Consider the following 11672-nt stretch of genomic DNA (forward strand, 5'->3'; position numbering starts at 1 on the left):
AGCTGGGACTTCGAGGCCGTTATCTGCAGAGGGCAGGCGGCCCGCTGACAGATGCGGCTGTGGCTTGCCCTGCGGGGTGCGCAGGCGGCGCAGGGTGTACGAGCCGGCTGGCCCCAGCGCCCGGGGAAATGGCTGCCAGTCAGTGCTGTTCGCCTTGGTGGGGGCGCGGCGGCTCTGCAGCGCGGGCAGCGCCTGATTTACGGCTTGCGACACGCAGAGCTGCGGAAAGCAGACCGCTGCCTGAGGCGGCTTCCAGAACCTTCCCTGCCCCTATTAAAGATGGCTTCCGCGGTCTGCAGAGCGTCACTTCACCTGGCGTCCGCGAGCCAATGGGCGCTTGCATTCTCTGGAGTCACGTGGGGTGAGCGAGCCAGTCACCGGGGGCGCGCGGCGCAGTCTGACGTCACTTCTTCTGGGGTGTCGTTCCGGGTTTGTGTGCGCAGTGCCGCAGCGGGCTGGGTTGGGCGGAGCGGGCCAGGAGCGGCTACGCAGGTGCGTGGGGACCGCGGGACAGGACAGGACAGGACAGGACAGGACAGAGTGGGACAGGGCGGCTGGGGCTACGTGTGGCACGCTGGGGCGCAGCGGCGGGGCTGGAACAGGGTCCAGGCCGGGCCCGAAACGAGTGAGGGTCCGCGGCCCAGCCTAGGCCTGAGGTGAGCGCTGCCGCCTCCCTGCCCCCGCGGGGGTTCTCGCCGCCGTGCCTAGGCTGGCGTGGGCTTCCTCATGCTTTGGTGCAGCAGTGACTTCGCAGTTTCCTTCGCAGTGCGTTTGCCGGTTCATGTGCTGGAATGTTGATGGAGTTTCGGTTTTAACGCTGCTGTCGTTCATCCTCGCTCTTGGGCTAATGGTTGAAGTTGTCTTGCTTCCGATACTAGTTTCAAAAAAATAAAAATCAAACTGGCAGAGTTGTTACAATAAATGCCAACAAATAGTATCATCCTAGCAGAAGAGTAGGGTTCAGTGGCAGAAACGGGCTGTGTCTCTGAAAGTGCTTCTGCTTGTGAAAGTAGGGAGTTTTATAGCTGCTTCAAAGCAGAGTGGCTTTTTCCAACAGCGAGATTACTTTCTCATTTTCATTTCTCTATGGTTAATGCTAAGTGTCTTATGCTGTGGGTGCTTGTTTCTAACGTATACTTGAAGTTACTTTTATTTAGAGTGCTCTTAAATTATATTGGGCACTGTGTGTAAACTATGAACAGTTGTTTGAAAACATGTACAGGTAGTTAGGGTGTCTTGAGATACCAGAGGTTGTGTAAATAAATGAAATATATGCAACTACAAGGGTTTGGGTTTTTTATGAGTGACACCTGCACTATTTGTAAGCTAGCAGTTTGAATTGTACCTATGGAATACGTAGGCTGGTGTCTTCTTTATGCTGGTCGTTCACCCATGAGTCATATTGATGTTCTCTGGTGGTAACTGCACAAGGTTACCTGAACTTGTGTTCTGGGCTGTGACCTTGACTGAATGCCATGCCTGTAAAGCTAGTTAGCTTTTCAAAGAATAACTTTTTAAAAACCCAAAAAACGAAAGCAGAAAGCCCAGACAAATAAAACCCCCTTACCTTTCTAAAACTTCTTCCACTACATATATTATGCTGTTTACTCATTTGGGTTTATACTTGGCTGAAGTTTATGTAAATTTGGAGCATGTTTTTGAACATGTGTTTCAAGGGTAGAGTGTTCATGCAGTGTTGTTTCTCAAAATGAAAGTTAGTTGCTGAAGTAACTCAAATGGAAGTACGTGAAGGGTCATGATTTAATTCATATGTATGAAAAGTGATACATCTGTTTTTGGGTAAGTACTTTGTTGTGTGGTAAGTCGTTGATGGAAATGGGAGACAAATATTGATAGAACAGGATTAAACTGCACATTTAAGGAGGTTCTAGCTCTTGTTACAGTACTGCAGTGGTAATTCCATTTTGATTACAGGCTATAGCGTAGTTGAGAATGAGTAGTGTAAGCATGCTTTGTCTGAAAACCACGTAACTAAATAGTAAAGAATATTTTCTCATGTACTTGCAGGAACGCAGTGTGTTAAATTACCTAAGCAACCATGCTGGCTGCAAGGCTAGTGTGTCTGAGGGCATTATCATGCCAGACTATCCGCCCCACCGTTACTCATGCTTCCCCAGCTTTGAGGAACTCCAATATAAAAGCATACAGGCTGTGGCAGCCTAGCCAGGTAAGATAATTGTCCTTCTAACAGTTCTGATTGCTGATGTTTTATAAAGAGTTGAGTGTTTTGTCGAAAGAATCTCTATGTGGAGTGCCTGTTTTGAGTGATCATGAACCTTCTGCTTGTTTTGTTAGGTACCTGTTCTAATTTACTGAAGAAAGAATGTTAATGGTTGTAAGAGCAATTGAAGAAATATCTTCTGTTTCAATGACTGTTTCCCCATTGAAATTTTAAAAATAAATAAATAAATAAGAGGGATGTAGTGATAGACAAGCTTTACTATGTAAGATGAGAGGAGCAGAAATTCTTGTCTAACCTACTCCTCTTCCTCAGAAACAGGGAGCTGGTCTTAAATATTATATTAAAGTAAAAACATTACTTTCAAAGACTTTAGTCCTAATATGTGTTTAGAGCAGTAGCCCAGGTTAGAGCAACTTCTGAACTATGGCAGGACTACTGTGGGTCTTACTAGCAGTTTTAAAAAGTGGACTGTTACCGTCTTAAGACACTGTCTGTTTATTCCGTGTTTGAGAGAAGATGCTTCAGACATGCTTTCTGCCTAGGTAACTCACAACTGTTAGGGGACATTGCTCGTTTGTCATTTTGGTGAAAGTGCCGATGGGAAGTTCTTCACCTCCTTTGTATTTTTCTCTTAAGTGTAGAAAACTGTTCTAAGCATCCTAAATTTGCAGGTGTGTTGGGGGTTTTCTTCTGTGTGTGGTTTTTTGTGTTGTTTTTTTTTTCTGTTGTTTTTTTTCCTGTGAGGAGTGCTACATAATTACAGCATTAAGCTAGATGTTGTTAGATGCAAAACACAACAAAACCGAAATGCTTTGGTACACTTCCGAAATGTTATTGCTCTCATGGCTAACTGTAGAAACGTTTGTAGGTTTTTAGGTTTTAGGGTTAAAACAAACTCGCAGGCTTCATTCAAGGTTGTTCGCTAAATCAAGGCTATGTGCAAAAGCATAGAATTTGCAGTGCTCTTCCATTTTTAGTGTCTGTGAAGTGTAAGTATTGAGCAAGAGTATTTTTTTAACATGTTTATATAAATAATGTTTTTACATGGAAAGCAAAATACTTTACATATAAATAAAAAAGTAAAGGGTATATTTTTACTTTTTTTTTTTTAAAGCTTTATACTCTTGTTTAGTACAGTGGGACTACAGTAAAAGAAATGCAAACACTTAGTCTTGCTTTTTAGCAGAACTGAAAATTTCAGCTTGTGAAATTCACTACGTTGGTTCTGTACTTCTAGAATGTGTGTATGTTATTCACAAAGGTTCCCGAACTTTAATGTTTCATTTTTTCCCTTGGTACAGTTGCTTCGTGTCTTTGGGAGGTAAGCACAGATAAATAACTGACTAGTAATTTTAAGTGTAGCAAATAAATTGGTAAGAAATTATTTCTATCTTATGTCATTGAATCTTTTTGTTATTTTTCAATCTAACAGTGTTACGCCACAAGAGTAAGAACAGGTGTAAGACGGGGAAAAATTGGCCAGGAAATTAAAGAAGCAGCATTTGAACCATCTGCAGAAACAGCACTGAAAGGTAGAGTAGCTCTACTTTAAATACTAAGAATCTTTGAAGCTTAACTTAAAACTTCCTTAAAGGAATTGGTCTCCTTCAAACCGTTAAAGAGACTGAGGGTACTGTCTCATGTAAGTTTGCCTAGTGGTCTCCCTCGAGCAACTGGAGACAGTTCCTCTGCTTGTCTTTCCTTGTAAAGTTTAAAGCTGCAAATATGTGACAGTATAGAGAAATTTCTTGTTGTCTCTGTTTTAAGCTGCTGTTGAGAGCTGTTCAAGTAAAAAATGGTTGCCTCTTAATGGAGTTACATAAGGCGTTGGCTTACTATGCTTGCTAGTACATTTAGCCTGGCTCTTAATTTCAGTGGATTACAAAGGAGTTTTTTAGATAGCAGTGTTCAGTAGAACAGATTGTAAATGTCCTATAGTAGCATTAAATTGACAAATAGAATATTCTGTAGATTGACTAGATAGTGTCTCAGCTATAACACATTAGGAAAAAGTGTAGTCTTAAAGCGAGTTACACAACTGAAGGTGTTTGGTCTCAGCTGCTCTTACTTCAGTTACAACAATATTTTATGATTGATATTTGTGTTTGTAGCAGTAATACAATATGTGGCATACAGGCTGTATGTCTAAAAATCAGACAGTAGAAACTGATGGTAGATCATGTGTTGTGATCCGTGAGCTTTGGAAATCCCTTTTTAAACTGGTTTGGATCTAATTGCTACTAAAGAGCTCTATAAGGAGCAAGCATTAAGGGCAGATGAATTACAAGAAAGGATGGAATGTCTAGTTTTTCTTCTGTTATATAATGAGCTGGATAGTGAAATGATGTGCTAAAACAGCTGACAGTGAACTCTTGTGTTGGAGAACTTGTTAACTGGTTTTATATTGGAATTCCTGTCACTGTAGTGAAGGTCAATAAATTTGGCGTGTTACTATGTATTTCTTACTCTGTTTTCTGAGGCTGTGTTGTGTTGGTATGCTGAATCTAGAGTTTTTCATATGTAGTTCATTGAGAACCAGTAGTACAGCAACTTAAAGAAGCCTGACATGGAACAGTTATTGCAGATAAATCAAAATTCATGTGAGATTGTTGATAACTATCGAAGAAAAAGCATTAATGATAACATGGATTTTTCTTTTTTTCTTTATATAGCTGATCGCCTGGGGAAATTTATTGTTGCTGGAGGAGCTGCTGTTGGCTTGGGGGCCCTCTGTTACTATGGATTGGGCATGTCCAGTGAGATTGGAGCTATTGAAAGAGCTGTGTAAGTAAGACGACTTACTGTTTTAAGTAAAGAGTACATTAAGCAAATATCCCTCTTTATATCCATCTCTTCTTTAGCTGGTATCACTTTTTTTGTCTGTGTAGGATTTAAAGCGTATAACTGAAAGTAAAATTTAAATTGCCCAAACTTGAATAGATATTGACTTAAATGAATTTCTTTGTATTGCTAAATTTAAAATTTATTTGTGAAGAGTATATAAATATGTCTTACGAGGTGTGCCACAAATAATTTATGAAGGGTAGTCTTCTGTAAAACATATTGTTAAGATTACTTTGCCTGGTGTGCCTCTGAGACTGTTCATTAAACTTTAATACAGCATGTTGTAAGGAGAGTCTCCTTTGAATGTGCTACTTATCTTGGCATAAGCCCTGCTCTAATAAATACGTTTTGCCAAGACTTTGGTGTGTTGTTTTTTGGCCAGCAAAAACCTGACTGTGATGGCAAAACCATTTAGTTACTTAGACTTAAAAGGTTCTTAGTGATAGGCATGGGCTTGGGAGAAATAAGTGCTGGACACATTTTGCTTTGCTTACTCTGCATTTGTATTTGGAAGTGACCATCCACATTCATATTGAATGCTTGCTAGTTATATCTGAGAAACTTTTCACTGATACAGCCATCTGTCTTTTTTTTGTCTTTTTTTTTTCTTTTTTTTCTTTTCTCCACAAGCCTTGAAGTAATGCATCAAAAGAGCAAAACGGGAGAAAATGTGTGCACTATGTTTAAGCTTGGTGTTAGCAGAGGAAGCTTCCTGTCCATAGTATATCCAAATCATACTGCAGACACTCCAGTTCATGTCTAGTTCTGTTGCTTTTGTTAGAGCTCTCAAAATGATGTGTGTGTCCTGTGATGTCAGATAAACACGTGCACTGTGACTCAGCAATTTGTGAACTGCTTAGCAGACTACTTAGTGCTCAGTGCACATTCTGTAGATGTTTTTCCTTAAAAGAGTTGTTATAGATACACTATTTTCTATTTTCCCATAGTTGAAAGCATTCATTATTCTGTTTCCCATGTATGCTTCCTCATTAGAATTGAACTATAATTAGCATTATTTGTAATTTGTAATATTTCTAGAGAGTTATGTTACCTTATACCAGCATGAAGTGGGAAAGGTTTAAAAGTTCAGCCCCCTGTTGTAAGATAAACTCATGATGGAAGTTGCTAAACCACACCGTTATTAGGAAATCTCTCTCTATATTTAACAGCTTGATTGTGTTTTTAGTTGGTCTTCACTCTTATTCTGGTAATTGCACAGCTATGTATGACTGCTTATTTTTCAGTATTTGGCCACAGTATGTGAAAGACAGAATTCACTCTACTTACATGTACTTTGCGGGAAGCATTGGCTTGACGGCACTGTCTGCTGTAGGAGTAAGCAGATCTCCGGCACTCATGAGCCTTATGACAAGAGGCTCCTGGCTGGTAAGCTTATGTTATTTAAAAAAAAAAAAAAAAATTGCTGAGAAATGACCCCAAGTGTGATGGTTAATGTAAAAAATGTGAAATGTAAACAACTTGGTGAAAAGCAAGGCAAAACTTTGCTTACATTAGTGTCCTTATCTATAAAGACTAATTAAATGTCCTAATGATACTTTGTGATTTAAGATTTGATGAATCTAATTGCATGCTGGCATGCATCTTCTGTATTTCTTTGGTAGTTTGTCCAAGACAAACTATATAAGCAAAAAAAAACCCAATATAGTATCCTTACCAGCTATATGCAAGTAAGAACATGTTATAAATAGCCTTCTGAGGCTAATAATACTATGTCTGTCCCTTTCTAAAAATGGAAACTGATGTCCCTGTACATTCTTAGTCCTCCTTGTGCTCTTCTGTATAGCTCATTGAAAGTGGTCTCCGGTTTGCTAAGGCTGAAATTATACTGCTAACAAAATGTGTGTGCTTAGTACATACTCATTTTCTTAAGTGTAGTGGAACAGCAATGGTTAAATGCAAACACCTACATAATTTTACAGGAGTAAAATTGATAGATCCTCCAATTGTGACTTAGGTTGCTCTTCTCAGAATTGCACTGTTGACTTTTAGACTAGGAGGTTAGAACAGAGACTGTATGTCCTAATGTCAATTTGAGCTCTGTAATGCTGTTTTTACAGGCAATAGGTGCAACTTTTGCCGCTATGATTGGTGCTGGAATATTGGTCAGGTCTATATCCTACGAAGATAGGCCAGCAGCTAAACATTTGGCTTGGATGATGCATTCAGGTATGCGATTCTAGTGTCCATTGTAGACATGTCTGTGCTTCAATGTGACCAGATTCTTACTTCAACAGAAGTTTAAGGTAAATTTTTAATGTACTGCGGTGGGAGAGTTCATTTTTTTTTTTTTTTCAGAGACTATGGGAGAACTCCTGAAAATCAGGAAGATTTCTTAAGTGTCCTTAATGCAATTTTAATATATTTCATAATCTTGTAAAAGTCGCGTTCAAGTTAAACTTGAGATATGTATATACCCCACTGTATAGTACTAATTGGCTTTATAGCTTCTTTGGTTTCAGAACTGCTTTCTGCTATGGCTTCTGTAAGTGTTCTTGCCTACACTTAACATTATTCAGCTGTACAGGATAGGAAAGTATTTGAAAACTGACCAGAAAAAAAGAGACTTTAGAATTAAACTGCAGCTTCTTAGATACATGTTCCCATCAGGTATGTAAGCTATGAGTACTGATCAGTTTTTCGCTAATGATACAGTGGCAAATAACAGTGGCTATCTTTTTTTTTCAAAACTATTTTGCCAGAAATAATTTCTGGTTCAGGAAAGACATGTGGATGTTAAGCTTTGGAACCATATTTGCTCTCCAGAGCTAACGTTTCTACCTAGAGGAAAGTGTTTATTAGTTTATTTTAGGGATTGGTATTAAGTTAAGCAACGTAATACAACATTAACAGATTAGATAGAGGTTTCATACAAGACTCTCGCAAAAACTGTGACTTACTTCCCTGACTAATTTTTGTAGCAGAAATCTGTTACTTATCTCTTACCAGCTCTGTTTTGAATAGACCAACATCTTGACTGGTATTAAGCTTTCTTGCAAAGACCAGCTCCCTGAAGTACTCTCCAGAGCTAGATAAAAGTAGGTCAGGAAACTGAAGGTGGCTAATTTATTTGGCTCCGTTCTAGATAGGTGACAATCAAGAGTTAGTATTTTGTCATGTAAGTGGTTTAGTTTGAGCCATGTTATCTAACTGGAATAAAAATAAAATTGTTTTGGCAGGTGGAGTCTTTACTAGAATTGTTTCAAATCTTATGGATGGTGTTTTGTTTTCCCTTGGCTAGGTATCATGGGTGCAGTGGTGGCTCCTCTAGCCTTCTTGGGCGGGCCTTTGCTGATCAGAGCTGCCTGGTATACAGCTGGAATCGTCGGAGGGCTCTCAACTGTGGCCATGTGTGCTCCGAGTGAAAAATTTCTGAACATGGGAGGACCACTTGGAATAGGCTTGGGCTTTGTTCTTGCATCTTCAATTGGTAAAATGCTGTTTCAATACTGTCAGATAAAGTGGGTTATGAACTTAAGCTGCTAAGATGCAGCTCAGGTTTAATTGCAGACTAGTCTGTCCAGTTAAGATTCGCTTTAAATAGCCCTTACAACTCTTAACACAGCAGAAAATACTATATTGAATTTGTTCTTGAAAACAAACATGAAGTTTTAGTTCTGGCAAGTGTTAATCTGACTAATGGCTTATACTGGTGGCTTTTTTTAGCTGCTGCCAGTGACTTGGGAAGACAGTAAACATGATCTTGGTTCTTGATCCACTTGTTCTTCTCGTTATGCTTACGTTTCTAGGCATTGTTGTCCTAGGGACAAAGTACTTTTACACACACACGATTCCCTAGGGTGTTCAAAATTGATGAATCAGGTTGTATATGTGACATCTTCAGCTGTTGTATTAAAGCTCTTAGTATCAAAAATGCACCAAAAATTGTGAAGTGAATTGAAATGTGTGCTACAGTAACTGAAGCTTGATTCAACTCAGAGTAGCAGATACCCATAGTAGCTTTCTTTTAACACTATTGTACATTCCTCTCCAGGATCCATGTTCTTGCCTCCTACTTCTGCTTTTGGTGCTGGCTTGTATTCAGTAGCTGTTTATGGTGGATTGGTACTCTTTGGCATGTTCCTGCTCTACGATACGCAGCACGTTATCAAGCGTGCAGAAACTATTCCATATTATGGAGCAATAAAATACGATCCAATCAATGCGTAAGTATTCTGCGTTAACACAGCTGATGTCAATGTCTGTGTGAGAATTTGCTTAAGCTATATTGATGGTTTAAAAACAGGCAGACCTTTTGCTTGCTGTTCAGAACTGTATTGCTGTTAAATGAGAAGAATCATAGGGTTTAAAAATATGATACAAAAACAGATAGTGGAGTTAAAACTGACAACATCTTCCTCAAATGAGAGAAATGAGATTGAATATATGGTGTCGCGTGCCTCCAGCAGTCCATTCTGAAAAGCATTTTTGTTTTCTGAAGTGTTACTTGGAGAATTTGTAGCTGCTTTCTGAAAATATCTGTCAGTATCAGCTGAGACAAAAATTGTCAACTCTTTCATAGTGCCTTAATATTTACTCTTCTTTGTCACTAAATAAAAAAAAGCTTCAACAGTGTGATAGATAGGGAGAGAAGGATTCATTGACTCTCAGTAAAGACCAAGCCTGACTGACAAGTAACTTCCTTGTAAATGTTGTCTGTCTGATCTTAGATGAACTGTTAACATCCTTGATTCTGGTTTCTTATAATTAAAATAGTGATACTGACCTTCTTCAAAATACTTGGAGATAAACAGATGAAAAATACAGCATAAAAACAGAGGGCTACTGTACGAGAACAGTGTACTGTCTGTTAAGACTTCTCTAAATAGTTCCTGCTGGCAGAGACGGTAGAACAAAAATACAGGGGTTTTTTGACATATCAAGCACTGAGGACAATCATAGTTGAGTTTTGTTACAGATGCTTTATGAAGGCTTTGAAAATGAAGTATAATGGCGTGAAACACCAAATAATACTATTTCTGTTCAACAATATTAACTTTGATTTTCTCTTTCCTAGGTGCATGGGTATCTACACAGATACACTGAACATCTTCATTCGGGTGGCCACCATGCTTGCGAGTGGTGGAGGTGGCAGGAAAAAGTAAACCAAGACTCCTCTTTGCAACTATCTGACAGCCTACCTAGTGCACATAATAAATAAAAATTCATGGTTACAAGCAATTTTGCTGCAGTTCAGAAGTTTAAAGCATTTCAGCATATTTTTTTCAGTGCAATGTGACTCAGACTTAAATAGTTTTTCTTCAAACACTTTCCAGATCTGTGTTGAAAATAGTGTAAACTGCTTCTAATTGTACATTATTTTGGGAAAGTAAATTATTTTTAATATATTAGTGAAATACTCTATCAGCTTTTTAATGGGTTTGACAGCAGTTGAACTCTTACTTTTTTTTTTTACTGTTACTGCATAGTAAAGGAAGTAATTTCTAAACTGGTATCCCATATGCAGGTAGGGACACAAGCTACTTCATGAAATGGTGTTGAAATGCATCAGTTTTCAGTTAAGATTGCATGAATGGTATTTTAGTGGCACTGAACAAACTGGATATGGCACTGAATGCAGTAATGATTTCTACCTGGACCTTTCTGAAAGGTTGAAGCAATTGTCAGAAATGCATTGAATTTGACAGGTGAGGTGACCAAAAAGTATAAAGGAGACAAGATGAGGAAACTATGCAGCATTTGTCCCATATGAATTTCACTCTCTCTCTGGAGCACACATGAAAATTCCTTGTTTTAATGTTGACTGGATATAATAGCTAGGTTATTTTGATATTAGATTTATCAAATTGTTGAATAGCAATAAAGATGTCTCTCTTCCAGTGACTAAATTTCAGTATTGCAGATGAAGGACCATTTTTCAGAAGAGCTTCTCATGCTCGTCTCTGACAAGCTTGTACAATTGGCACAGAAAGAGGGAATTGAGGAAGGCCTGCTGTAAACCCAAGTACCGTAAATTTACCATGCTGCATGCTTTAGTCTATTTCTAACTCTTCTCCAAATTGGTATATTTAGCTTGGTCTAAAAGAAATGTTCCCTATCGGTGAAATTGATTTGACATTAAGAAACTTGCACTTAGCAAACTGTATTTGCTGTATGTTGGAATAAAAGGTGAGTTCTTGGGCACAGGAAAGTTTTGAGCTAATGGCACCAAATCAGACTTTCAGTTTCAGGTAAATATGCTATGTTTATGTATTGACTTATGGAACAATAAAATTCTGGCCTCAGAAGTTGATTACTCTCACTTTCCCTGTGTTAATAGAAATATATTTCAGTACCCCTGCATTAATAACTTGAAGAGTATTATAAATATTTTCTTGGCTATAGTTTCTTCTGTAAGAGTGTGCATGTTGCTCTTTAAAAAAAAAACCAACCAAACAAAAAAAAAAAAAACAACAACCAGGGAAAAAAAATGTCTTCCAGTTTCACTGGCTAGCATTCTTTTGGGGATATTTCCCAGGTGGAAGATGCTGATCTACATTTGCTTCAAGTGGTTCTAGTAGTGTAACCTGTTGGCTACTGACTGCAGCCAGTGCTGCTTTTGTGTGTTACATGCTGTAGTATGTTTAGTCTCTTCAATCATACGGAA

General features: G+C 38.7%; 1 protein-coding gene across 1 annotated transcript; it reads left to right on the forward strand.

The window, feature by feature from the left end:
• The first annotated feature begins 373 nt into the window (after positions 1 to 373).
• Positions 374 to 11318, forward strand: GHITM (growth hormone inducible transmembrane protein). Its single transcript, XM_086752754.1, has 9 exons — positions 374 to 492; positions 2029 to 2188; positions 3636 to 3735; positions 4876 to 4987; positions 6292 to 6433; positions 7126 to 7234; positions 8307 to 8495; positions 9060 to 9231; positions 10083 to 11318. The coding sequence occupies exons 2-9, from the start codon at positions 2060 to 2062 to the stop codon at positions 10168 to 10170; spliced, it is 1041 nt and encodes a 346-aa protein (XP_086608880.1). The 5' UTR covers positions 374 to 492; positions 2029 to 2059; the 3' UTR covers positions 10171 to 11318.
• Positions 11319 to 11672: the final 354 nt, after the last annotated feature.

The sequence above is a fragment of the Chlamydotis macqueenii genome, chromosome 7 (genome assembly GCF_036417535.1).
Source record: "Chlamydotis macqueenii isolate bChlMac1 chromosome 7, bChlMac1.mat, whole genome shotgun sequence".
Lineage (NCBI taxonomy): Eukaryota > Metazoa > Chordata > Aves > Otidiformes > Otididae > Chlamydotis > Chlamydotis macqueenii.